General features: G+C 48.3%; 2 protein-coding genes across 2 annotated transcripts; one reads left to right on the top strand and one right to left on the bottom strand.

Moving 5' to 3' along the window:
- Positions 1 to 140: 140 nt before the first annotated feature.
- On the top strand, positions 141 to 10,801 carry VCF1 (VCP nuclear cofactor family member 1). Its single transcript, XM_073682542.1, has 4 exons — positions 141 to 303; positions 2,062 to 2,200; positions 4,131 to 4,224; positions 8,105 to 10,801. The coding sequence occupies exons 2-4, from the start codon at positions 2,184 to 2,186 to the stop codon at positions 8,315 to 8,317; spliced, it is 324 nt and encodes a 107-aa protein (XP_073538643.1). The 5' UTR covers positions 141 to 303; positions 2,062 to 2,183; the 3' UTR covers positions 8,318 to 10,801.
- COG1 (component of oligomeric golgi complex 1) lies at positions 10,766 to 21,077 on the bottom strand. Its single transcript, XM_073682541.1, has 14 exons — positions 20,679 to 21,077; positions 19,671 to 19,903; positions 19,282 to 19,463; positions 18,241 to 18,411; positions 17,964 to 18,120; positions 17,425 to 17,635; positions 16,017 to 16,799; positions 15,682 to 15,828; positions 14,927 to 15,088; positions 13,949 to 14,073; positions 13,762 to 13,870; positions 13,425 to 13,534; positions 12,989 to 13,064; positions 10,766 to 10,985 (listed from the first exon to the last, which is right to left on the bottom strand). Exons 1-14 carry the CDS (start codon positions 20,979 to 20,981, stop codon positions 10,848 to 10,850), a joined length of 2,907 nt encoding a protein of 968 aa, XP_073538642.1. The 5' UTR covers positions 20,982 to 21,077; the 3' UTR covers positions 10,766 to 10,847.
- Positions 21,078 to 27,909: the final 6,832 nt, after the last annotated feature.

Genomic DNA, 27,909 nt, shown 5'->3' with positions numbered 1-27,909 from the left:
AACATAAATATCGATGAAGTGGAAACAAATGTGTTTTTAGAGCAAGGTAGTTTTTTTTTGTCAAACCATTAATATGGCCGCCTTCTTCCCCCCCACTGGCGACACTTATGAACGCGCGTTCTTATTGGCCAATTGGAACGTTCTTAAAGGCTTGCGTTATGACGTCACAAGGGCCTGTGTATCCGGCTGCAGCTACGGTTTGGAGCATGGAGGCTGGCGGGGCCCGTGTGTGAGGAGGATGAGCTGCAGGGGGAGAGGCCGGGGCCGCAGCCTCGGGGAGACACAGCGGAGAGGACGGCTCAGGTAAGGGGGCGGCTCAGGGGGGCAGCAATGGCGCCGCTCCTTTATACGGCATGTGCGGAACTACAAGTCGCAGAATGGCCGGTTCATGGTCTATGACTGCTATACTGAGCCTGGTGCCGGGAGAATGGACTAGAGGTGGCAGCAAGGGGTTAAATGAATGCTGGCCACTGACTTTACCCTGATGGCTACTATATGAGGCTGTCAGACTGAGTCAAGCTGGCCCCTGAGTCACAGATCTTACCCTTCTGTAGACGTAATCACTCTTTAACTCCGCAACTGCCAACCATTTTTCTTTTCTCAGCCAAGAGCCATAATTATCTTTCCGTCGCTGTACAAGACGAGTCGTAGACGTGACGGACGCCGTTAATTTTACCGTAAAACGGGCTGAAAAACTTACAAAGTACAAGTGCTGCGAAACGGTGGCAAAAAACCACTCCATCAACAATGGCTTTTGATTTTCCACTGTTCATATTGCTGCAATAATGACTGGTGACCTGATTCTGCGGGGCGGTGCGGTCACACCGATGCCAAGCTGGGGCAGGGTTTGGGGGCTTATGTGGTAAGGAGAGAGAAAAAAATGTTACTTTATTTTCCCTCTGAGGGGCCGTAGCTTTTAGTGATCCCATTAGATGGGTTTGATCGCGCAACAGAAAAATGCTATTCTGGGGTTTTGATGTATTTTTGTTTCAATTTTTTTTTTTTTTCTTTCTTTTGTGGACGCAGCGATACTGGATCTGCTTTATTTTTAAAACTTTATTTTTGTCTATTAAAAGTTTTAAAGAAACAAACTTAGACTAACTTTTTTTTTTTCTTCTTTTATTCACTCTACGGGATTTATATAATAGTCAAAAGTGACGTTCTCTTGTAGGAGGACTAAGATGGCGGCCATGCTGGTTTTTTAGCCTCAATTATGTCACGGTTTTTAAAAAGTGGTAAAAAAAAAAGTAACGTTTTTACTTTTATAATTTGATCACTATTTTTTTTTTTTTTTTGTTGGAGGGGTCACTTTTATTGGGGCGACAGAATGAAAGCAATGCTGTTTTTTTTTTTTTTTTTTTTTTTTTTTTTAAATATATATATTTTTTTCCATATATTATTTAACTTTTAGACTAACTTCATATTTTAGCTCAGACTATTACGGAAGCAGCGATACTGAATAAATAATTGACCCGTCCCCTTCTGCTCATCCCCAAAAATAATTCTATTCAGTATCGCCGCCTTAGTAATAGTCTGATCTATCAAAATATGAAGTTAATAAGTATATGTAATTATGTAATACTTTTTTTTGCTATTTTTGAGTCCCCTGAGGGATTTCAAACCTACGGTCACTTGTGTCAAACTATTGTAGTATATAGTGAAAATCACGGTCTCTTGATGATGCACGGCCTGTGGCTGGACTTAACAGGAGCTACAAGGACCTTCAGTGGCACGCACCCCACGATCACTCTGATCGTAGGGGGGAAGGAGCTGAAGGGTTAAATTATTATTTATTTATTTATTTATTTATTTTTTTTTACAGTGACTGCAAAAGGATAGGAATTCGGTCCAGGCCGAACCAAAGTGGTTGAGGGCAGAAATGCTGCCAGCAGCAGGGGGCGGCTTTTTTTTTTCTTTAGGAGTAGGCAATGAGTGCCTTTACAGGGTCAATCCATTACACCTCTGTCTGCCCCAGGTGTCTCATACTTTGGGTGGGTTTCTCATGTTACATTGTATATTTGATGTACATAATTAACTATAATCTTATTTCTTCTTTCCTAGCCTGCACTAAGCAGCCGAGAAATCTTAGTGGACAGCAGCCCCCACTTAATTACTGTGGGACCCAAACCCACCCTTCATTTTCAGAAGAGGACCCCCGGTACAGCCGGACGCCAAAGGCCCAGATGTTGCCTGACAGCAGGTCAGTAATGAAGCCTAGAATTTCTAGTATAAATTCATTTTTGTGCTCAACACTTAAAGGGGATCCTGTCACTGGCACTGTTTATGTATGGAAGTTGTGGCATGGCTGTATAGGCGCTCCTCTCTTCCACCTAATCCATTTTTTATTTTTATTTTTTTTGCTGAGATCCTATGTGCCACTCATCAGAAATCTAGTGTAGAAGCCATATGCAAATCAGGCATGAAGTGCACTGGGGGTGTGTCAATAAACAATGCAGTATATAACACAACCCTAGTTCACTTCCTGCCTGATTTGCATATGGTTTTACACTAGATTTCTGATGACTGGCACATCGGATTTCTGAAAATAGAGATTTTTTCTTGGTTTAGAAGCGCAGTGTGAAATTGTGACCCAAAAGCTATGGCAGAAAACAACAAAAAAATGTGCCCCATGTACTGTTTTTTTAATAAGCATTTTGACTGGAGTTCCCCTTTTAGCTCACCTCTCTATTATAGCTCCCCACTAGTATGGGTGTAAACGGCAATTTACTTTTATCCTTGGGTATTACTGAGCCATGGTGACAGCCGCACTGGAGATATTCCATGGGGAGGGGGGCTGCAATCTGACACTGACACTACAAATTCCAGCAGGACGTGAACATGCTGCTATAATTGCTCTTGCCTTCAGTTGCAATACAGGGGTGTTACCAGACTTCTCTCCTCACTGTAAGGGGATCCCACCTGCCGAACATTTACACTAAATATCTTTTCTCTAAAATGCACTTTAAAAGGGGTCGTCCACCTTTACGAACAATTATTTTATTTTCTTTACTTAAATGCATAAATTCAGGGCCAAAAAAATACATTTTTGCTATTGGATTTAATTGCAAATGAATATTTACAGACTTTGTTTTCCTGCACATTCAACTTTGATGTAGTCTGAGAAAAAAAAACCAAACAAACAAGCATTAGACACTCTGTCAGGATGAGCTCGCTGACTGAGCTTTCAGTTAACTCATTCTGCAGACAGCAGTAGACAGGCTATAGTTGATAAACTATGTAAAATTTGTAATGAAACCCAACTGCAAAAATAATTTTTAGCCCCAAATACATGTATTTAAGGGAAAAAAAATTGTCCTCAAACATGGATGTCCCCTTAAGTTTCCAACCTTTGTAGTGTTGCAGTTTTGCAGGAGTTTAGGTCTTGTCCCCTTTACCCTGGATTACACCCTCATATTGCTGTGCCAGTCTGTTTTGATGCCGCATCCGTCATCGAGTTGCTGGATACTATAGAGAAGCTTCCAGGCAAAAGCTGCAGAGCAGACAAAAGCGTGGGGGTCGCTGGAAAAAAAACAAACTGGTTAACACAGGATTACAGGGTTATTTTTAGCCTGTAACCATGGAAATGCATAGGTCTGTGCAGGAGCTGTGTACACAAAACGGTGAGATCATACAAGTCTGTCCAGTCCTAGATTTGTTTGCCATTGCAGTGGTGTGTCATTGCTTTAGTCTTTTCTAGCCGAAGGCTTAGCTTTGACGTGGCCGATAGCAGAAAACAGTCCCGACGCCGTGCGTGTATTGCCATATATGACCATCTATTACAAGGTGCCTTCATACAATTATACATGTGGCGTCCACCTCGGACAGTTCCAGGGCCGTGCTGTATTGGTGTCCTCCGTTTACAAGGCATTAATGGTAGTGTGCTGCCTGATATCGGTCCTGTGGTTAAAGTAACGGGAGCGGAGCTGCAATACCAGAGAATGGCCGCCACCTTCTGAAAAAAAGTAAAACAAAAAGCCTTTGATAAAAAGTAACAAGCCCAAAGCCTAAGGCTGCACTACCGAAGCCGAGGAGAATGGGTCTAACTTGTCGTCCATGTCAATATCTACGTCCAGCTTTTCTGTAGGACTGCTGTTTCACTGACATGTTCATCTCTTTATTTGCATTTGTAGAAAGAGACGGCGAAACAATGATGTCTCCCAGCTCCCACAGACTAAACGGAGCACCAGGAGCCAAACATTCCAGGACTGGGAGGCCGAGGCAGAGGTAAAGTGACACTCCCTGCGGTGCGACCACTTAGCAGGAGATTAGCAGAGTCTCCCCCCCCCCTGCAGTGTGACCCCTGCGCAGGAGATTAGCGGCATCCCCCCTCCCTGCGGTGTGACTGCTGTGCTGTAGATTAGCAGCATTCCCCCCCTCCCTGCGGTGTGACCGCTGCGCTGGAGATTAGCAGCATTCCCCCCCCCTCCCTGCGGTGTGACTGCTGCGCAGGAGATTAGCACAGTAGTACTATTCACAATGGGTTTACATAAATATATACATTACAATGAGCAAACTAGCCATGACAGACTTGTACAGAGGGGAGAGAGCCCTTGCGGGCTTACAATCTACAGGGTAATGAGGAAGGAGACAGTAGGACAGAGGGTTGCGGCAGCTCCGGTGGTGAGGTCATAGTGGGGTCATTGCAGGCTGTAGGTTCTGAATGTTGAGACAATCAGACGTGTTGGGCGTCACTAACATTTCAGTAGGTTGAGGAAGGGACGGATTCTGGAAATATTTTTGAGTTGGAGGTGGTAAGAGCTATGATGTGCGGTTTGAAGGACAAGGCAGAGTCGAGGGTAACTCCGAGGCAGTGGACAATCTGGTACTGTGGAAAGCATGGTGTCATTTATTGTGATGGATAGATCGGGTAGGGGATAAGTGAGATGGAGGAAAGATGAGTTCAGTTTTGTGCACATTGAGTTTTAGGTAGCGAGAAAAGGAGAATATGGCTGATGGACACTCTGGGATTGTGGACAGAAGAGAGGTGACATCTGGACCAGAGAGGTAGAGCTGAATGTCATCCGCATGTAGATGATACTGGAAGCCATGGGACTTTTGAGTTGTCCCAGGCCAAAAAATATAGATGGAGAAGATTAGGGGTCCTGGGACAGAGCCTTGAGGCACACTGACAGAGTAAGGGCGGATGAGGAGGTAGTATGGGAATGGGAGATGCTAAAAGTGCGGTTGGAGAGGTATGAGGAGATCTAGGGCAAGGTCTTGATGCCAAGGAAAGAGAGGATTTGTAGTAACTTGGAAATGATCTACTGTTGAAGGTAGAGGACCGCTCTAGAAGGAGGAGTATAGAGAATTGTCTGTTAGCTTTGGCGGTAAGTAGTAAGTACTGTTGGTCAGGGCAGTTTTGGTGGAGTGGTGGGGACGGAAGCTGGATTGTAGATTTCGAAGAGTGAGTTGGATGAAAGACTGGAGGAAATTTCTGTATGAACATGCTGTTCAAGGAGTTTTGAGGCAATCAGGAGCAGCGTTATGGGGCGATAGCTGGATGTAGAGATCAGGTTGAGTGATGGTTTCTTGTGATCGTGACATGTTTAAAAGCAGAAGGGAAGGTTGCAGAAGTTAACAATTAAGTTGAAGAGATGGGTTAGGGTTGGGATGAGAGGAGGTGGGATGGATAAGGGTCAACCACACAAGTGGTGAGGTGTGATTTGGAGAGCAGATAAGTGAGCTCGCCTTCAGTGATGGTGGGGAGGGAGGTTATGGGGAAGGGCATTGGCCTGTTATGTGGAGGGGTTGTGGTGGTTGAACAGTAAAGACTTGTCTGGTTTGGTCGGTATTGTTTTTGAAGTGTCTGGCAAAGTCTCCTGCAGAGATGAGGGGGGCAGTAGTGGGTGGAGGAATGAGAAGTGTTGACTAACTGGTTCTGGGATAGAGAAGGTATGAGGCTTGTAAAGTAGTCCTGTTTAGCAGAGGTGAGTGCCGACTTGAATGTGAAAGTTGGTTGTTTGAATGTGGTGATGTCTTCATGCGAGAGTGTTTTCTGGGAGTTCTGCTTTGCAGACCTGGACACTTGCCAAAGCTTTTTTGCCAAGTTGGTGTGCCAGAGTTGCCTATTGATTTGTCGCCCTTTGCTATGTACTGGAGGGGTGACCAAATCAATAGCTGCTGCCATTGTGGCGTTATAGAATAGTGATTATATGGTGAACAGCGGTAGAATAGTCAGAGAATGTGTGAGAGATCTCTGCAGGGGTGTGCTAGCTGCTGGACTTGGAGTGTGGGTGGGGGCAAGTGGAGAGGACAAGGCTGAGATGGTGAGTAGATGGTGGTCACATAGGGGGAGAAGAGAGATGAGGTCTGATGTATGACCGTCTTTGTGGGTGGATGCTGAGGACCATTGTATGATAACCAAAGGGTCAAGCAAGTGACAGGTTTGGAGGCTGCTTACTGGCGGGTGTCGGATGCCAAAGTCAATCATGTTGATGGGAATGGAGGTTGGTATATGATGGCTTCTTGGAGGTTGGAGGGAGAGTGGATATTGCAGAGTGCACTTCAAAAGAAGGGAGGGTAGAGGTGGGATTGGGTTGAAGGTGCAGTTGTTAGACAGGAGACAGGCCAACGCTTCCACCGTGTTTATTACCAGGGTGATGTGTGGGTGAAGACCACCATAACAGTGTAGCAGGAGAAGAGGCTGTGTCTGAGGGTGTCAGCCATGTTTCGGGGAGGCCCATGAGAGAGATTGCGAGAAACGAAGGTCTTTAATGATGTGGAGCTTATTGCAGATGGAACAGGAATTGGCTTTCCAGAGTTTGCGGTAGCTTTTAGTAGGTGGGGAGTGATAGCAGGGAGAAATAATGGGATTTATTATCAGTGGAGGGACAGGCTTAGAAGATATGTCACCAGCAGTGCGGAGGAGGTGGGGGAAGGAGAGTGCCTGATTTGTTTTTAGAAGGAGGTTCAGGAGCAGGTCAGGGGGTTAGGGTATGTGCCCACGGTCAGGAGCCGCCTGCGGCCCCAACACTGCGAAATAGCCGCACGGCTTCCGTCCTCATTATGCAAATGAGCGGCGCCAGTTTTTTTTTTCACATGCGGACTTTCCTCAGATGTTAATCTATGGGAAAAGTCCACATGCGGACCCGCAAGAGAAATTGACATGCTGCCGGTCTGAAAGATTTCTTGAAATCCCATCCACTATGCTGTAACATTTGGCCGCTGCTTATTTGACGCTGCATAAGCACGCAACTTCAAACCCACAGCAGTTCCTTACTCTCTGCACATACCCTAAGAGGGCAGAAGAGACCTATTTGGGGGATGGCAAAGGAGAAGTAAGTTTAAGTGGAGCCACAGCCCTCGGTCAGCGGCTGGGAAACAAAGACTTTGATGCTCGCTTGTCCGGTCCTTCACACACCCCCTTCTGGCAGCGCACCAGTCGCTTTATTCAGCTCCTCCACCATCACCTTCTGTGAAGATGGAAACTCTGATTAATGCAGCAGCAGCTGGAGATGTGATAGCTGCCATGTGTTGAGTTGTGCCCAGCACCCATCCATCTCCCCATGACTCGGGTTGGGATGGGATTAAAAGTGAGCCAAGATGTGAGAGGACTCGGCAGGGAGCAACCTGGGCTTGTGTGGGTCTTAGGCTGGAGCTACATGGAGACTTTGGCCACGACTCCGGTCATGCTGCCAGAGATCGTTCTGATGTTGCTACATCCCCATGGACACCCCACGATCAGTGCCCGCTCCATATAGTGATGGCATCTCTTCTGCAAGTGTCACCAATAATGTAGTGGGAAGTTGGGGGCTACCTCCCAAAGCAAAATCTGACTAGTGACCTCTATCAGTGGCTACCTCATTAGTTCGGGTCCAAGTCTAAAAACCTGGCAGGGTTCTGGTTAAGTGTGGATAATGACCAATAAATGGCACTAGAGAGATTTTTTTTTTTTTTCCTTTTGAGAGCATATTTGCATAATTTTCACATCAGGCAGTGCCCTAAAGACTCTACAAGATAAACCAGCACCATCAGGGAGACTTGTGATCTGATTCAGCGCCATCATGGGGTTGTAACAGTGTTGTAGGGTGGCCGCAGCTTTCCCGATTTGGTTGCAGTAATCTATCACAAACATTTCTGTGATTTATTTTTCATTTTCTTTTAGTCTTTAGGAAGCGACAGCAGTAACGGCAGCCTGGATCGAAGCAGTGGCTCCGAGAATCCACAGACAGTGGCCGGATCGGGCCCCGCCACACCGCAGCCAGTCTCTGTCCCAGAGCAGTCGGCGCTAAATCAGGGACCCTATGTACAGATCAATCAGATCTTAAAGGAAGCGCACTTCTCCAGTCTACAACAGCGGGGCTGCCCCTCGTCCTGACCTGCCAGCCATGGATCTTACCCAGCAAACTGTATCTTATGCCAATATTACAGCCCTCAGGTTGTACACCCAGTTGTCCGGCAGCTTTGTTCAGTTGTTTCAAACTTGCTACCAAGTTAACAGATTATTACTTGCTCAGTTCAGCCCCTTTCTGGGTGCACGGAGGTGCCATTTTCTGTTGTATGAGGCCCTTTGGACAAGGAAACCCTCCGTGCTCTGAGATGCCATCTTGCCGTGTGCATTTAGTTGTTGTGTATATTTAATTTGTATATATATTCCCCCGCCCTCCCCCTTCCTGTTCATTAGCACCTTTTGGGGGGGGTAAATACACTTGCTTGGTTCCACTTCCATTTTTCAGACCACAGGAGCAATGGAACAAAGCGCCTTTTGTCTTGGACCAGAGCTTCCATCGCCATTACTTTTTACCACCTTGCGTGGCATAAGGGTCACCCTGTGGCAAACCAGGGAGCTTCTTTTTCATTCTTCTGACCCATATGCCAGCTAGCCAGTCGGGATGGGGATGTGCCCCCAGTTTTGTGTCACTTGGCTATAAATTAGTGTTGTGGTCGGGCTCGACTACGAGCGGACGGTAGTTGTCCTGGCATTGAAGCCTGACGTTATGGATGCTTTGTTTTTGCATATGTTATCTTCTACCTAAATTCATCCCACCTTTTATGCTTTTTGTTTAAGACCTGATCATAAGTTTAACTATCAGGTTGTTTACTGAAGGGATCGCAGAGCCTGGTTGGTTGTGGTATTAGACCACCACAGCCATCGCAACACTGAAAGGTGGCAGCAGATGCATTGGCCACTTAATCCAGCTACTGCTGTGGGGGCAACACCTGCTTGCCAGATACTGTTCATGTGTCTGTTCTACATCACTGGTCCATGATACCTGACAAGTTGCCATCCGCTCCTCTCATGAACATAGCTGTTGGATCACCCCTTTAATGCCTCAGTCAAGGAGCAGCACCCTATGTGTGCTGCCATATGGTGTCTGATAAGAGCACTGTATGTGTACTTGAGATCAGAGTAACCGCCCGTAGGGCCATGAGCCACGGCCGCCCTATTAAAGACTGGGTTGTTAGATTTGACAGGCTATTTACTTGCTCATCACCTTTTATGAAAATCATTGTGTAGCGCCTGATCTGACGTTGAGACATTACTGCACACTGGGCGGGTAAACTGTATAATGCCCGGCAAGTATCGTGCAATCTGTCCCCATTGTAGGCCCCTTTGTAATAAGCCCCATGGTGGTCACTTTCCCTGTGGCTTGAACTCCTTCTCTTTGGTGCTACATTGGTACAAAGCCATCGATCGCCTCCATTTATACTCAATACCACTTTGGTTCACAATGAGCAAAATGCAAAAATTCCTATTGGGGTAGATTTTTGCAGACGTTTCGTACCAGTGATGGGAGATGTCTTGTTGGCACGTACGTAGATTTCTACCAACCTGCCGGACAGGTGTGAGGCTTTCTCGAACAGATCTGCTCCTCGAATATCCCCTTAGTTTGGGTTCACATGGGTGTATTTCATGGCCTGTATACAAACTGCAATGTGCAGACTGACCGCTGGGGTCCCAACCTGAACTTGCACATTTGTGTCTGACCTGCGCTCAGTCAGGGCATTTTAGTTATGCATACAGACTGTGAAATATGCCCGTCTGAGCTAAGCCTTAGACTGCCTAGGGTCATGTCCAAGAGTTTAGGGTGGCTTAATATGGCAGGCAGACACCCACTCTGATCATTAATAAGGATGGAGTATATATGCATCAGCTTGGGGGCAGCAAAAAATACATTTTAAAAGGGGAAAATTGTAAAGTGGCTTTGCAAAAGCTTGGTAGAATTTGCATTGTAAGGTAGGGACTACATGGCTGCAAAATATTGTGCTGCCAAATCTGGTTGTCACTCCTACATAAGGGGTCACATGTGCCAAAAAATAAGGCACCAGAACGTCAACCACATCTGACTTTTTTTTTTTTTTTGGTCGCAGTACCCTCACGGGTTGCAACGGGACCCCATTAACTTGTATTGCGCTGCAATGTAGCAGCAACACTTGGGGAACCTTAGCCGTCACCAACATAGCCGTGTAGCCCCAGTCTAATACAAATGCTCAAAAGTAACCTGGACGGGTAAAGTAGATTAAACAGCATCACTCCTCGCTCCAGGTTGTGTGCAGTATTGCGGCTTCGCTCCAATGAATGATTAAGAGCTACAATACTGTACAAAGGGGGCTCTATTTTTGGAAGACGACTCGCTACCCACACTCTACCCCCTGCCCTTCTGGCACGTGACCACCTGCAGTTTATTTCGGAGAAGTGGTCGTCAGTGCGGTTTACGTTATTTTTCTATTTTCTTTTGCTGCCGGAGAATGCAAGGAAGTTTTGTATCTTGCTACAATGTTACCCTGAATTATGAGGTGGAAACACAGGCAATACAAACTGGGATTGATGCACAATAAAAGTTATTTAATTTGCTCAAAATGCCGGTTTGTTTCAATATGTGGGTTCTTCAGCGCGGGCGGTGGGGTCACTTGGTCATGCTGGACAGCCAGCCCAGTTTGAAGAGAGATGGGGCCTGTGTCTCGTCATCCTGCGTCGCCAGTTGTCTGAACAAAGACCCCGGTCTGAATGTGTCGTCTTCAGCTTTTGGGACAGTCGCTGTTACCTGCGAAGAACAGGTCAGGAAAATATAATACATCTTGTCATAGGGGAGATTTATTGAAACTGGTGGAAACCAATCCAGAGTGCGACTTGTAGGGACCTCAGGAAGATGGGCTCCGATGTATAGATACAATCACTGCAAAGTTTCATGCAATGGGAAAATCTGTGGAGCTGTGACTATCGGAGGTCTCTAGGGGTCCCAGAAAACTGGAAATTTGTTAGTTATATGCAACCAATATCTATTTTTTTTTTCTGTTGATGGACTTGTAATATATATATTTTTTAATGTGGTGAGCTGTAGTTTATTACTATTATGATAACCTGACTGGTGATCAAAAAATGCAATTCCAGAATATTTACTTTAATTTTTTTCTTTACAATATTTACTGTTTGGGTTAATTTTGATTGGATTTTTAGGAACCTGAATCTGCTTATTCTTGTTTCTTATTTTCAAAACTTTAGATTTCCCTTTAAGTCCCCTTACAGGACATGCATGTGAGACCGCTGCTTCTATATCCTTGTCAAAATGACGTCCTCCTGTAGGAGGAACAACATAATAGCACTGGGGGGTTTTGACCCTGATCACATCGTAGGGGTGGCGAGATTAGAGCTGGGTGAGCACCAGCCATCAAATCCTTTAACGCACCAATCCACTTTTTTTATTGCAGCGCTAGAGTGGTGCTTTAACTGTAAGTCACCTGCCATATACTCACCTTGCGCCGCCTTCATCAGTTTCCCCACTGCTCCGATTCATGTCCTGTGAAAAGTGACCTGCCCGCAGCTCCAGTGTCTGCTGGAGGGCGTCGAGGTCACCAATCATTGTAAGTCTGGGAGCCTGGTTCTGGTCCTCAGACTTGTATTGAGAGTTTGTGAGCGGAGCTTATGAATTCCAGCTGTCAGAAGTTGCGCTCACAAGATGGCACAGGGGTACGACGCCAGAGGGAGAGTATATGACCGGCGTCTTACACTTAAAGCACCACTCCAGCTCTGAAAAAAAACACACTGGAGTGGTGCTTTTGAGTGACCAACAGCTGCATCTAAATGGTTAAACAGCAGTAATCTGACCTAGGTCTGGTTACTGCTGTTACAGAACGAGGCCACCTGTGTAATACAGCCGACATCTGCTTGAGAGACTGAACCAGCTCCATACACCGGCACCCAAAGTAGGGGTAAAAGGATTGATTCTGACTTGTAAGTGCAGCTCTGCAGAGTAATACAGGATAAGTAGTGTTAATGTCTGTACAGAGTGATTGCACCAGCAGAATAGTGAGTGCAGCTCTGAAGTATAATACAGGATCTGCACAGGATAAGTAATGTAATGTATGTACACAGTGACTGCACAAGCAGAATATCCTCAGATGAGACCCATGACTACATTTTAGCACAGTCAGCCCCCTTGCTCTGCAGGCACGGGAGCAAAGATATTACAGATCACAGATGAGTCAGCAGGGAGAACCAGCTCCGTTCTTTACCCTCGTGACATTCTGACATCTGGGCTAAGCGCTGCCAAAGCGAACAACATGCACTTATAAAAATGCGATTCACTGCAAGACACATCAATACCCTTCAGCCGCTTACACATCAGACTCCCGCCCTCGTGGCGCAGACTTCTAGAGCAGGATGTGGCTCGCTAACAGCTAGAAGATAATTCACAGGAGTAAAAAAACAAAATGTGTCAGGAATGAATAACAATGCCCCGCTCCTGATCATCTGCAATGTGGAGCTCTCCAGGTGTTGCAAGACTACAACTCTCAGCATGCCCTGGATGTTTGATGAGCTTGAGAGCCATGATTCTACAACCGCTGGAGACCACTGCCCTTTAATAATGGATAGCCTGTACTTGGCATGGGTTAGCAGTACTCCATCGATTGGCACAGCCCTAATTATCTTTATGATAGGGTGCCATCCGTCCCCATCTAATAGTAAGTGCTAGACCAAAAAATGGTGCATAATGGAACAAGGTGGGGCAGAGCGTATATCTCACACGTGCACTGTCGCAGCACTCACCTGCGTTCTCACCTCTTCCACGGTTCGGCTCAGTGACTTCCGTGAACTCGTCATACTGAGCGGAAGCAGCCCGAACCTAAAAAACACAAGCCCATAAGTCGCTTCTTGGTCACAGACTGGATGCACCTGGTCATCTTTGTGATCCCAGCAAAGGGCAGCAGCAGACCCCGGAGACCCCTACTTGCAAACTTCATAAATTGCTGCGATCACATGTGACAGATCTGCCCGGTTTGGAGGAAGATAATCGGCAGCAGATCACAGGTGCAGAAAAGTGGGTGAGATTTTAATTTGTGGGCAAAAATTTGGGGAAATTGATATGAAATACTATTCCAGTGTCTTTGTTACAGCACTGAGTGCGCAGCCCCAACAGGTGCACTTATTTTCCGTTGACTTCTGTGGTCGGACTCCCTTCCCACACATCTAAAGCGGCCATTACCGTATCTGGCTGGACGCCAATGGCAGCACATTGTGCGTCTCCTGGACCCCCAGCGTGGAACTTCTGCTGATGAACTGGCTTTCAGCTCCTGTGAGTAACCCAAATAGGACCTGCAACAGGAAAGGGAAGTCACTCCTAAGACTGTGCCTCCATCATGTCAATCAAAAGCAGAGCCACGGATAATGTAGGGCTCCCGTCCAGTGACCACAGATTAGTGACATGCCCGCTGGACCGGGTCCTGCAAATCGATTCTCACTATCTCTATCTAAGTCCATTTGATAATCCAGAATCAGATCCACCCGAGGACAGGTTATAACACCGCACACGAGCCACTTACTGACGTCCTCTGGGCCAGTCGGTTTAGGTTCACATTCAGGTGTGGGGTAAAGACGTCCAAATCGAACGGATCGATGCGACCCTCCAGCTGATCGGCCACATGCTGAATTCTGCAACATAACCACAATCCCATGACAATCGGAGATGCAAGAATCCTATGACAACACTCCCTGTTGCCAGTAACATACCTGGAGTCTGGCTTCGTTTTACCACTCTTTCCATCTTCTGCACGGGAGCTGAGGACTAGGCACAGGTAGCGGAGGTCAAAAAGCAGCTGCAGAGCTCTGGTCTGTGTGACGGGATTTGCCGATTTCTGCAAAAAAATATAAATATATATCCTGCAAGTGAACTGAGCTGCAGCATAGAGTATACGAAATAGCCACAGTGCAAGTAGAATAGTGAAGGGGACAAAGTAGTGGTATATTGGGGTCCAGGAGGTCATGATTTAACATCCAATTCCTACAGACCCCAAAGAACTTGGGGGGGCTGTCTATGTTCAGAAGACGACTGCATTCTTCCAAAGACAGCACCATATTTGTTCTAAGGCTGCGCGTGATATTGCAGATCAGCCCTGCTCACTTTGCTTGAGGGGGACACAACCTATGAAGGAGGATTGCCATTCAGTTCAACCTAAACCTCCTTAAACAAGCAGTACCCAGCTTCTCTTCAGTGCTGCAGGCCCCCTCCCTTGCTTTGCTGTCCTTTGTGCTTCCTGATATAGATCAACAGTGGCAATTTTTGTTTCTATGGATGAGGAGACCATTGATGGTTGTGAACTTAGTGACTATGATCCACTATGTGATCAGTATTCATTACTATTTACACACTCCACATTTCATTAGTTGTTCATTGGCATCGTCAGATCAAGCTCTCCCCTGCAGGCATAGCAGAGCTCGAGCATAAACAACATGGCAATGAAAACGCCGTGTTGCCGTGTGAGCGTTTTTTTTCTTTTATTAGACAGGGTCTTAGGTTCATCAGAATTTCGTGAATTAGACAGATTAGGTGCATCTTCTGCATAGCGGCTACAACCCGGCTCTCAGATGGTTTATTAGGCAGGGTCATTAGATTCATCTTCTGCATAGCTGAGCTGTGCTACAACCCAGGTATCATCAGCACCTACAGTATTAGAACTACTGGAAATCAGATATATAATATGACCAAACCTTTCCCAAACCTTCCTGGCACAGCTTCTCGTATGCACTGAGTACTTCATCCAGGCAGTTCCTCAGTAACGCCTGCAGGGTCACTTTGGGCAGGGCGTGCCCTCCAACTCGGTTGACCGCTTGGCACAAATTGAACAGAAGCGACTGGACGTACCAGGAGCACTGCAGCCGGAAACCACAAATACAAAGATTATGATCGGGTCAGGGAGTGGACATAAAGCAGAGAAGATATTAGTGAAGTCATTCATTACTTACAATTTCATCCCACAAGAGAGTAAATTCACCATGGCTACTGTCATTTTTTAGCGGTTGTTTTTGAAGCTTGTATTCAACTGGAAAGGATAAGTGGGCAGAGCAGTGTCCTTTTCAGTTGGATACAAGCGGAGTACTCTGCCTCACAATTGTGGCACAATGTAATATTCAATAAAATTCCAACAACAGTAAAGTAAAGGCTCCATTTCTATGGTGTAGAGAAGTTGCAAATTATAAGACAAATTTTATAGTGATGGGAAAATTAAGCAGCGTCTAGACTGGGAGATGTGGGGCGTCCTGTGGACCAGGACACGTGGATGCCAGAAGTTGGGGCAAACGGGACACAAATCTACACCTGCTGCTAACAGATTTCATTTTCTGGCATCAGTATAGCCAAAGATGCCCCAAATTTACCAACAGCTGTGTCTCTTAATAAATGTGCCAAGTACCGCAAATCAGGCTAAGACCGACGTTTACAGCGTCAGTCCTAATAAACTTCCCACCTGACCAGGGAGTCGGATCTTTGATGTGACGCTGCTTCCTGCCTCAGTTTCCTCCTGAATTTCTATTTCATCCCACTGGGTGGCGGTAGCGAGCACCGATCCGGCTGTGCTCTGCAGCAAGGTATTCACGAAGGAACGGACTAAGTGCTGTGGGAAAAGGTGCGAATAAGAAAGGCTACTTATAATGCAAGGGGCAGCAGATGAAAATAAGAAAAACCACTTTGCGCAAGAGCTGCTGTAAGAGTTCAGCTCTGAAGCTCGCAGAATTCTGAATGCAGCTCTGGATTGTCTGCATTGTTTTATGAAGGGGGAATAGTCCGCCTCCCACCACTTACTTTTACCACGGTGGCGCTCCAGATGGAGTAGGCATCCAGGGACTGTTTTACGAGTTTGTCTTTCAGCTCCTGCCACTTGCAGACGACTTGCGGCTTGTCGGCGGCCCTCCCTTTACCAGACTTCTTGGTGGCCTTAGCCTCTCTGATCGTATGTTCGATGCCGCCGGACTTTCCTAAGATGCACTGCTTCAAATGAGGGCAGAGTTCGCTTAATGACTGGCACAGCCTAGCCAGGAACAGTACCCTGCCCAGTGTGTACCCGCACGTGGCAGCGTTACCAGCTGGCTCCGAATCTGCCGCAGATTTCAACTGTGCCCTGACCGAGTCCTGGATGTGCTGCATACACGTGAGGCAGTGCTGGCATAACATCTCCTGCACCGTCCTGGCATCACCGTACCGATCGAAAGCCGAGGCTTTGCCGCCGAGAGGTTGGTCCTGCTGCTCACCGGCTGGTGCCTCCCTCGGGAGGTAGGACATCAGGTCCTCCAGCTTCACCTTCAGTTTGGAGTCTATGACTTGGCAGAAGCTCTGGATGCAGGGAGTGACCGCCTGGGCTTTCAGGGAGAGGCCGCTCCTGCGCTGGGGGCCGCGGTTTGCCACGCTGATCCAGGCGGCATCTGGCAGAAGGTCACTTTGGCTTTCGGACCACAGGAAGGAGCAGATGTTACTTTCGTGTTGGATGTGCTTCAGGGAGTCCGGGCTCCTCTCCAGGTCCTGCAGGGTGGAGAGCAGCAGCTGCACCGAGTCCGAGGAGATCGACTCCAGCCCTTCTTTTATCAAAGTCTGCGCAACAGGGAGGAAACAAAATGTCAAGATTACAAAGGGTTATTGCAAGTTGTCACCCCATCCCCAGGGTAGGTGACAATCTGCTGGGGGTCCGACTGCTGGGACCCCCACTAATCCTGAGAACCGGGCTCTAAAAGGCCCCTTTACAAGGGATGTGCATGTGTGTCATCTACTTTGCTGAAGTTGGCAATAACCCTTTAAGGTGTCCATACATGTAGCTGCCGACTGAGCCGCTACCTCTACGACCCCCCCATACACGTGTGCAAGAAAAAGCAGCTACCAGACACTTCAGGCGGCCGCTTATCTCTAATGATAACAGAGGATTGGGCATATCGAAATCCAATATGCGAGATCCTTCTTTTCTTCCATCATCTGTCATTTAGGTACACGACACAGGTCAGCCGTTGTCTTATGGGCGCTGGGATGCTGAGAAGAGCATGGTTCTTCCTATTCGGTAGGAATGTCAGGGGGACCCCGGCGGCCCGTAGACTGACAGGGGGAACCCGGCAGCCCGTAGACGGGCAGGGGGACCCAATAATGGACAATCCCTTTAATGAGGCTACTCGGAATTTGGAAATGATCTCTAATGACCGAATATATAAGCCCCAAAGCGAGCACCAACCTGCAGTCTGTCCAAGAACAGCTGCTGCATCATGTCCTCCCAGAAACGGATGGGACGATCCAGTAGTCGCTGACAAACTTTCCCCCAGTTGTGGCTCATGGAGTCGCTGGTCAAGAGCTCCCACACGGCGTCTCTGATACCAGCCAGGCCCTTCAGGGTCTTCACGTAGACCAGCAGTGCCGAAATCCCAGATTTTATGTCTTCATTGCACCTGGCAGAAATACAACAGTGGCATAAGATACATGCCCTTACCCTCGTCTCTTGTCTTAAAGGGATTTTCTGCTCTTAAAGGGATTATCCCACAAACATTTTGTCATAGGATATACATCTAATCATGGTGCCTGGGACAATCATGAGACTGGGGGTCCTGTTAACCTGTGTAAATACATCCCAGCCCTGCAACTGAGCAGTTCCGGCCGCCGTTGACACCGGGAACAGCTGATTGGCGGGGGTGCTGGGTGTCACACTCCCACCGACCAGACATTGATAACCCATCAATGTTAAACCCCTTTAAGTACATACAAGACCTGGAATCTTACAGGTTAATCCACTGCTGCAGAGTTTCTCGTAGATAGTCCTGGTTTATAGGGCGAGCGAGGGTCCGCAGTGTGGGCTGGAAGTCCAGGACGGAGGGCGGCAGGTGCTTGGACCAGTTGACGGACTGCATCTCCTCTCTTAATACTTTGATGCCTTTCCCTGTAACAGTAAAGACCCATAAACGAATATGAGACTGGCACTGTGCCAGCGGCAGGGTGGGCACACAGGCCGGCGGGTAAGGTGGGCACATGTGAATGATGGGAGAAACGGGCATCTTACCTCCGGCCTGCTGGGCGGTGACTGTCTCTAACATAGAGAACAGGAGGCCACAGCTGAGGGCAGGGTCGGCCGGCACGGCGTCGGGCTGCGTGTAGAAGAGGGCATGGGCCTGGTACAGGGTATTTGCCAACAGCTCTACCAGGGAACACACCTGGGACTTTATGCTGGAGCCTGAAAGACAAGAAAAAAAAAATGATGGATGGCTTAGATGGCCATTCTAATATAGCCTTATACAAAAGCAGCACAGAGTGTTTCAGCAGACTGCCGCTCTTAAGGCACAAGCTGACAATGGTAGCAGCAGAACCCCATCCTTACATCAGGTTCTCACTTATTTTACATGCAGTCGTGTCCTCATGTGCGCGTACTGCGATGTGCTGTGCTGAAACACTCTGTGCTGAATAGTAATCCAAGTCCTTGAGCGGTCTGCTGGTGACTTCGCTTTGGTTTTCAGTTCCCTCCCAACATGACACGGTCCCCGTGACTCCATGTCCGGGCTAAAAACCTCATCAGTGCGTCCAATTTTATCAGTTGCTCTGCTGAAATCCTCTGTGCTGCCAAGTAATAACCTAGCGCCTTAACTTATTAACCAGCAAGATCATTTCCCTCCCCTCTTTCTCCTGTACATGCGCAGCCCGTCATCACTAAAATCCCCACGTGAGAAAGCACCGCCTCCCATCAGATCAGCACACTCTGCTCCTGAAATACTCTGTGCTGCTGAGACCCTAATTCCTACTGCTGACAGCTCTCTCCATCCCCCTCCCCACATGGCACCGTCCGCCTAATATGCAGTCCGATCCTCACTGACACCTTCTCCCGCACGTTGCCTCCCATCTCCGCTCCTGAAATACTCTGTGCTGCTCTTCCTGTTGACTGAAACCAGTCTCCTCTCCCGACAAGTAGTCCTGTCCTCCATAACACCATCACATGACTTAACTGCACTCAACGTGATCAGTGTACTGCTCTCCTGAAATACTCTGTGCTGCTTAGTACTTAGCAGTGGGTGGCCTGTACCCCGTGTGGCCCCCGGGCCGAGTCCCTCACCGTGGTGCGGCTGGTTGAGCAGCTGCTGAATCCCGGCCTTCCTAGCGAGCAGGAAATCAGCCAGTGCTTGTCGCGGGGAGCTGTCCTCCAGGAGCATGATGGAGCAGAGGGCCTCCGCCACCGACTGGTCAGAGGCTGAGGAACATCTCAGGAGCGACTTGCTCTCCTGCAGAATGGTGGCGCTGCAGAGGGGAAATGGAAGACACACCTTAAAAAAAAAAAAAAAAAAACAGGACCGCCTTCTTCCTACAACAGCACCACGCCTGCCTGCAGGATGCTCTTGGTGCTACAGCTCGGCCTCATTCATGTCACTAGAGCTGAGCCGCAGTACCAGACGCGGCCTGTGGTGCGGGATGGCGCTGTACTTAGAAGACGTCTGCAGTTCTTACCGGAAGGTGCCAGAGGCCGCCACCTGGCGGATGAGTATGGGGAACTTGGCGAGGACGGGGCTGTAGCGGGAGGTGGAGGAGTCCAGCTGCAGGAGGGAGTGCAGGTGGCAGCACAGGAGGTAGAGCTGAGTGGCGCGCAGGAACTGGGACGACTCCATGGCGCTCCAGATCTTCTCGGGGATCTCCAGCAGCAGCTTGATCTGGGCGGCCGTGCAGTAAAACCGCTCCTGGGACTGAAGAGAAAACGCCGAAAGGTTAGAACTCCCCCTGTACAGATGCGCGGCAGAGCCGGCCGCGTTCTCTGCCCCTGTACAGATGCGCGGCGGAGCCGGCCGCGTTCTCTGCCCCTGTACAGATGCGCGGCGGAGCCGGCCGCGTTCTCTGCCCCTGTACAGATGCGCGGCGGAGCCGGCCGCGTTCTCTGCCCCTGTACAGATGCGCGGCGGAGCCGGCCGCGTTCTCTGCCCCTGTACCGATGCGCGGCGGAGCCGGCCGCGTTCTCTGCCCCTGTACCGATGCGCGGCGGAGCCGGCCGCGTTCTCTGCCCCTGTACCGATGCGCGGCGGAGCCGGCCGCGTTCTCTGCCCCTGTACCGATGCGCGGCGGAGCCGGCCGCGTTCTCTGCCCCTGTACCGATGCGCGGCGGAGCCGGCCGCGTTCTCCGCCCCTGTACCGATGCGCGGCGGAGCCGGCCGCGTTCTCCGCCCCTGTACCGATGCGCGGCGGAGCCGGCCGCGTTCTCCGCCCCTGTACCGATGCGCGGCGGAGCCGGCCGCGTTCTCCGCCCCTGTACCGATGCGCGGCGGAGCCGGCCGCGTTCTCCGCCCCTGTACCGATGCAGCAGAGCCGGCCGTGTTCTCTCCCCCTGTACCGATGCAGCAGAGCCGGCCGTGTTCTCCCCCTGTACCGATGCAGCAGAGCCGGCCGTGTTCTCCCCCTGTACAGATGTAGCAGAGCCGGCCGTGTTCTCCCCCTGTACAGATGTAGCAGAGCCGGCCGTATTCTCACCTGTGCGGTGCCGCCTCCCCGTTGTCCCGGGGCCGGGCCGGCCTTGGCTCTCAGTGCCCCGCAGTAGCGCTCCATCCCCCGCACCGCGTCCACCACCAGCCCCGCGCTCCTCCGCATCTCTCCGATGGTGTCCGCCGCCTCGATCAGGTCCCGGTATCGCTCTCCCACCATCTGCCGCAGCTCTTCCTTCTTCTGCTCGATATCCGCCCGCACCTTCCTCTCCAGTCCCCGGATCTCCTCCGCGCTGTGCGCCTCAAACAAGGCGCTGGGGTCCAGCACCTCATTCAGCTTTACCGCCGCCATGTTTACCTGCCAGCAGTCAGGAAACGGCAGTCACTTTTTTTTTAGACTACATTTCCCGAAATGACTTGCGAAGAAAATACATGGTCCAGAGTACTAAACATGTCGCAGGTGGCGTGATGGGATTTGTAGTTTATTAGAACCTACAATGGAGCTTGTCACGTGATTGGTGGGTAAAAGCTGAACTACACATCCCGCCATGCCTTGCGAACCATACTGACTGGATCATTGTCGAGTAGGACGGAAGTTGACATTACGGAACTCGTAGTTTTCACGCGTTAGACTATGTCACGTGGGTAATGATTTAATCATGTGACCTGAAGATGTCGTTTATGATTGGTTAGTTGGGGGTTATTGCTGTTTGCAGTTGCTTCAAGCTACAGCTCCTTATATACATTTTTTTCAGGCATTTTGTTCACTGGGAATAAATGTGCATGCAATGAGCTCCCTCTAGTGGTGACTGCATGACTTTATTTAAATTTCCAATTTTTTTCAGTTCAAGAAAATCGAAAGCGTCAGAATTGCCATTATTCAATCGCCTCTCCCTTCCACCCAGAAAAAAATATATGCCATAATAAGATACTAATCGTACTGACGAAATGGTAATCATGTTACCATTTTTACTGCACAATGATTGCCGTAAAAACAAAACCTAAAAAACAGTGGTGTCATTGCGGTTTATTTTCCTTGTTTCACCCTACTAGGATTTTTTTTTCAGTAGAGTTTATAGTAAAATGAACGGTGTTGTTCAAAACTAAAAGTTGTCCTGCGAAAAACAAGCCCTTATGCAGCTATGTCAATGGAAAAATAAAAAAGTTATGGTTTTTGGAAGAAAAGGAGGGAAAAAAACGAAAACGCAAAAATGAAAAATCACCCAGTCATTCTGGAGTTAAAGTCTAGAGCAGTGAGAGACACATAGGAAGGGAGATGTGAGATCCAGAATGGCAGAAGATCATAGACATATCAAACTGTGAACAGCTGAGCTGGAGAGATGAGAAATAAGGAAAGGATCAGTGGAGTAGAGCTGCTCAATGGGTGTCATGGGACTGTGGGTGCTAAATCTGCAGGTCCATAGACTGTGAGTCCTAAGACTGTGGGTCCATAGACTGTGAGTCCTGAGACTGTAGGTCCATAGACTGTGTCTTCGGAGATTGTGGTTGCACAGAATGTGAGTCCTGAGACTGTAGGTCCTGAGGCTGTGGGTCTTGATTCTGTGTCTTCTGAGACTGCAAGTCCATAGGCTGTGAGTCTTGAGACTGTAGGTCCTGAGAGTCCTAAGGCTATGGATCCTGAGACTGTTGCCCCTGAGATTGTGAGCCCTGAGACTGTTGGTCCATAGACTGTGAGTCCTGAGACCGTGGCTCCTGAGATTGTGAGTCCTGAGACCGTGGCTCCTGAGATTGTGAGTCCTGAGGCTGTGGATCCATAGACTGTGAGTCCTGAGACCGTGGCTCCATAGACTGTGAGTCCTGAGACCGTGGCTCCTGAGATTGTGAGTTCTGAGACCATGGCTCCTGAGATTGTGAGTCCTGAGGCTGTGGATCCATAGACTGTGAGTCCTGACGCTGTGGATCCATAGACTGTGAGTCCTGAGACCGTGGATCCATAGACTGTTAGTCCATAGCTGTGAGTCCAGAGACTATGGGTCCATAGACTGTGAGTCCTGAGGCTGTGGATCCATAAGACTGTGAGTCCTGAGGCTGTGGATCCATAGACTGTGAGTCCTGAGGCTGTGGATCCATAGACTGTTAGTCCATAGCTGTGAGTCCAGAGACTGTGGGTCCATAGACTGTGAGTCCAGAAACTGTGGGTCCATAGACTGTGAGTCCTGAGACTGTGGGTCCATAGACTGTGAGTCCTGAGACTGTGGATCCATAGACTGTTAGTCCATAGTTGTGAGTCCAGAGAGTGTGGGTCCATAGACTGTGAGTCCAGAGACTGTGGGTCCATAGACTGTGAGTCCTGAGGCTGTGGATCCATAGACTGTGAGTCCTGAGGCTGTGGATCCATAGACTGTGAGTCCATAGCTGTGAGTCCAGAGACTGTGGGTCCATAGACTGTGAGTCCAGAGACTGTGGGTCCATAGACTGTGGATCCATAGACTGTTAGTCCATAGCTGTGAGTCCAGAGACTGTGGGTCCATAGACTGTGAGTCCAGAGACTGTGGGTCCATAGACTGTGGGTCCATAGACTGTGAGTCCTGAGACTGTGGGTCCCTAGATTGTGAGTATTGAGACTGTGAGTCCAGAGACTATGGGTCCATAGACTGTGGGTTTGAGTATCTCTCCCTGTAACAGCAAGTAGACCTATAGGTGTCTATGTTATGGGATAGGTGACTGTGTATCACTTATTGTGCCTGTTGTCTGCTATAGCTTTTCATCTTCTAAACTTGCAGTAGAGGGAATTCTGTTTTTAACTACAATGTCCTTTCCTGCTTCTTTATCTGCTATCTTCACTGACACACACTTCAGCCCGCTGCACTTACCAGCAGAGAAACTGTTTAGTCAGGGGGAAGCTGTGAGACGTACACTATTATCACTGGTGTCGAGGTTCTCATTAGTATTTAGCCAAGGGGAACCTTACTACACCTTTCCACGTCTCCAATATCCATCCACTGAATGTGGATCCGGATGATGGGGCTCTGTGGAATACCGAAGCATCCTGAGACCACACACCCAATGTGATTCGCCAAATCTTGTATGATTTTTGCTTTTATCGTAGCCTTTTGGACATTGCAGGAAAATATGATCTACTTTTGGGTGTGGTTTTGCTAAGCCCTGCCATTATTTTGGGATTCTTGTAATAACACTTTAAAGGACACGTGTTATCAGAAATCAACCTATTGTTTAAAATCATATCACAATCTTTAATATCTTTAATCGTGATAATAATAATAACAAAATTAGTAATAAAAAAAATAATTTTTCACACTGGCCACTGGGAATTTTTTAGATTCATACTTCCTATCCTTTCAGGAAGAGTTTTCAGCAGTCTCATTGTCATCAGATGCAGGATTGCAATGACAGGTAACACCTCTATACACAGCTGGCAGCACAGGATCCATCAAATATATCAACACAATGTGATGTCACAGCTGACCGCCTCCCCCTCTCTTCATAATGATCTTTGTGTAAGGAGCCCTGGTGAGCTAGTCATGGGCGGGCTGTAGCCCCCTCTCGCTCTGGCATCCTACAGACAATTCCTGTCCTCCCTCTGATGTGTGGCTGTGTATGTGGGACTCTCCACTTACTTCAAACCATCCGATCGCGGCAGTCTCCAGGCACTTCTCTTCTGGGACCAGGGCAGCAATAAATTCAGAGGACACGAGGTTCTTAACCATAACTTGGACTTTACTTGGGGAAGAGGAATATGTACAATATTTACAGGCAGATATAATGGATAAGGCCTGGCAGGTTATTATCTCCCTCACAGGCGCTTGCAACATCTTCAGCCCTGGTTCCCTCTTTAGGTGAAGCATCTCTGTGACTCTAATCTCTAGCCCAAGAGACTCTTCTGCAATACCAGCAGTGTTCCGGATCCAATATCTCCCCCACGTCTTAGCCTGGAGTCCTATTTATCTTCCTCTGCTAACTGCAGACTAGAAGTGCCCCGGGTTCACAATACCTCCGTTGGGCTTCTCCGGACGGCTAACAGGACTCTTGCGCAGGGAGATCTTTACACTGATGGTCCCACTATCTGAGGGTATGGAGCTCCCGTCTACCCTAGCAACCACCATATACTCAGGCTGCCCGTATGGTTCACTGTCGTAAACCCTAATCACCCATCACTTCCTGCTGCTGGAGCTAAACAGAGATTCCTAATCTGCCCCCCCTCTGTGGCCTGTCATCACACACCATTAACCCCATCGCTATCTGTAACACTGCTGACAGACTCAACCTGGCATCTGCACCCGGGACAGTGGCATCTTGTGGCTGGTTACAAGTACTGCAGCCCACAAGGAATTATGTCAAGAACAAACTGTATAAACACTCGAAGCTTGATCAGGGCACTAAGTTCCCCCCTTAGCTTGGCCTACCAACAGTTCAGAGAGGTCTAACTCTGGGAACATTCCCTTTTTTTTAACTACATCAGTGCCAAAGGAAAGCTAGGTGCTTCCCCATTATTACATTCCCCCACACTTTAATGTTGGTCGTCCCCGACCACACTAGGCAACCAATACAGATTAGCATCACATCACATTACTTAAAACATTTTAGTAAAAGACTGGTCCTGAAGTCCTCTTCTTGGGTGGAAGACCGGCCCTTCTCGGTTAAGGGCCCCGGAACAGCAATTCAGGACAGTTCATTGTCAACTTTCAAAACTTCTCAGAAGTATCGGTCCTTCTTGGTAAGGACCCTGGAAACACAGTATCCATGTCCATATATATACAGTACAGACCAAAAGTTTGGACACACCTTCTCATTTAAAGATTTTTCTGTATTTTCTTGACTATGGAAATTGTACATTCACACTGAAGGCATCAAAACTATGAATTAACACATGTGGAATTATATACTTAACAAAAAAGTGTGAAACAACTGAAAATATGTCTTATATTCTAGGTTCTTCAAAGTAGCCACCTTTTGCTTTGATGACTGCTTTGCACACTCTTGGCATTCTCTTGATGAGCTTCAAGAGGTAGTCACCGGAAATGGTCTTCCAACAATCTTGAAGGAGTTCCCAGAGATGCTTAGCTCTTGTTGGCCCTTTTGCCTTCACTCTGCGGTCCAGCTCACCCCAAACCATCTCGATTGGGTTCAGGTCTGGTGACTGTGTAGGCCAGGTCATCTGGCGTAGCACCCCATCACTCTCCTTCTTGGTCAAATAGCCCTTACACAGCCTGGAGGTGTGTTTGGGGTCATTGTCCTGTTGAAAAATAAATGATGGTCCAACTAAACGCAAACCGGATGGAATAGCATGCCGCTGCAAGATGGTGTGGTAGCCATGCTGGTTCAGTATGCCTTCAATTTTGAATAAATCCCCAACAGTGTCACCAGAAAAGCACCCCCACACCATCACACCTCCTCCTCCATGCTTCACGGTGGGAACCAGGCATGTAGAGTCCATCCGTTCACCTTTTCTGCATCGCGCAAAGACACGGTGGTTGGAACCAAAGATCTCAAATTTGGACTCATCAGACCAAAGCACAGATTTCCACTGGTCTAATGTCCATTCCTTGTGTTCTTTAGCCCAAACAAGTCTCTTCTGCTTGTTGCCTGTCCTTAGCAGTGGTTTTCTAGCATCTATTTTACCATGAAGGCCTGCTGCACAAAGTCTCCTCTTAACAGTTGTTGTAGAGATGTGTCTGCTGCTAGAACTCTGTGTGGCATTGACCTAGTCTCTAATCTGAGCTGCTGTTAACCTGCGATTTCTAAGGCTGGTGACTCGGATAAACTTATCCTCAGAAGCAGAGGTGACTCTTGGTCTTCCTTTCCTGGGGTGGTCCTCATGTGAGCCAGTTTCTTTGTAGCGCTTGATGGTTTTTGCAACTGCACTTGGGGACACTTTCAAAGTTTTCCCAATTTTTCGGACTGACTGACCTTCATTTCTTAAAGTAATGATGGCCACTCGTTTTTCTTTACTTAGCTTAGCTGCTTTTTTCTTGCCACAATACAAATTCCAACAGTCTATTCAGTAGAACTATCAGCTGGGTATCCACCAGACTTCTGCACAACACAACTGATGTTCCCAACCCCATTTATAAGGCAAGAAATCCCACTTATTAAACCTGACAGGGCACACCTGTGAAGTGAAAACCATTTCCGGTGACTACCTCTTGAAGCTCATCAAGAGAATGCCAAGAGTGTGCAAAGCAGTCATCAAAGCAAAAGGTGGCTATTTTGAAGAACCTAGAATATAAGACATATTTTCAGTTGTTTCACACTTTTTTGTTAAGTATATAATTCAACATGTGTTAATTCATAGTTTTGATGCCTTCAGTGTGAATGTACAATTTTCATAGTGATGAAAATACAGAAAAATCTTTAAATGAGAAGGTGTGTCCAAACTTTTGGTCTGTACTGTATATATTTTTTAAAGACAGGTCAACACACCAATAGTCCTCAATCTCCTTCAAGGGCTGCATTCTGAGGCACGCGGTCACAGGAAACACCCCGTGAGTCTCTTTCTTGTTGGCCCTAGCGGGGGTCACCGGTTCTCCCCGCTAGGCCGCAAGTTTCTTAGGTTTAGAGGACAGTCATCCTCACAGTGTGCCTCAGTGCTACAAATTCCAGCAGAAAAAGGCACAACAAGCGCAACAAAAATAAAAATAAAAGTAGAAACAAAAAGAACAGCTCGCTTGGGTTCACAACTTAGTGCTGCTTAAGGCCTTCTTTGGCCTGGGAGGTAGGGGAAACCGTCCTCCAATTCTTTTCTCCAACTCCAGATCAACATGGGGCACTCCGCCCCCATTGGGAAACAGTCCCAGAAACAGAACCACCGCTGGTGGATCCTCCTGCAGGAAGAAATGATAAGGTCTATGGACCTCTTAACAGACCAGCTCACTTCTTCCGGGCCTCCCTCCGCTCCTTCATGAAGGCCGCCCATGTTGCGGATGAAGGTGGCTTCTTCCACCTCCAAGGCTGGTCAGGGTACCTGTGGGCCCATAATCCTCATCCGAGGACGTGGCACTGCCGCAGCCAACCTGGGTAGGGCCATAGCTGGTGACCCTAAAATTATGGACCACATTGCTGGCACCAGCTTGTACTTCCCCGACAGCTCCCGGACCAGCTCCCTCAGCCCCTCCTGGGTGTTTTAGCGACGATTCTTCAACATGCTCCTCACTGGGAGAGTCAGCTTGTGAAGCCTTCCTCCTCTTCACTCTCAATCTCTCTCCACTGCCGTTTCCTGGGCTCCTCTTCTTGCAGGACACCGGCCTTAGGAGGGGGTAGGAATCTTTTGGGGGCTGCCCTAGCCCAGCGCTGCAGAGCCT

This window comes from Phyllobates terribilis, unplaced genomic scaffold (genome assembly GCF_046119375.1).
Source record: "Phyllobates terribilis strain yellow unplaced genomic scaffold, ASM4611937v1 Scaffold_5__5_contigs__length_657084704, whole genome shotgun sequence".
In the NCBI taxonomy this organism is placed as follows: Eukaryota; Metazoa; Chordata; class Amphibia; order Anura; family Dendrobatidae; genus Phyllobates; species Phyllobates terribilis.
Note: the sequence above shows the minus strand (reverse complement) of the source record. Positions and strands in the feature narration are given on the sequence as shown.

Coding starts and splice junctions, on each gene's coding strand:
- VCF1 (XM_073682542.1), top strand. Junction 4,225..8,104: donor ACTGGGAGGCCGAGGCAGAG/GTAAAGTGACAC, acceptor ATTTTCTTTTAG/TCTTTAGGAAGCGACAGCAG.
- COG1 (XM_073682541.1), bottom strand. CDS start 20,981: ATGGCGGCGGTAAAGCTGAATGAGGTGCTGGACCCCAGCGCCTTGTTT. Junction 19,464..19,670: donor GCGGCCTCTGGCACCTTCCG/GTAAGAACTGCA, acceptor TCCCCTCTGCAG/CGCCACCATTCTGCAGGAGA. Junction 14,074..14,926: donor GCCAGGAAGGTTTGGGAAAG/GTTTGGTCATAT, acceptor ATTTTTTTGCAG/AAATCGGCAAATCCCGTCAC.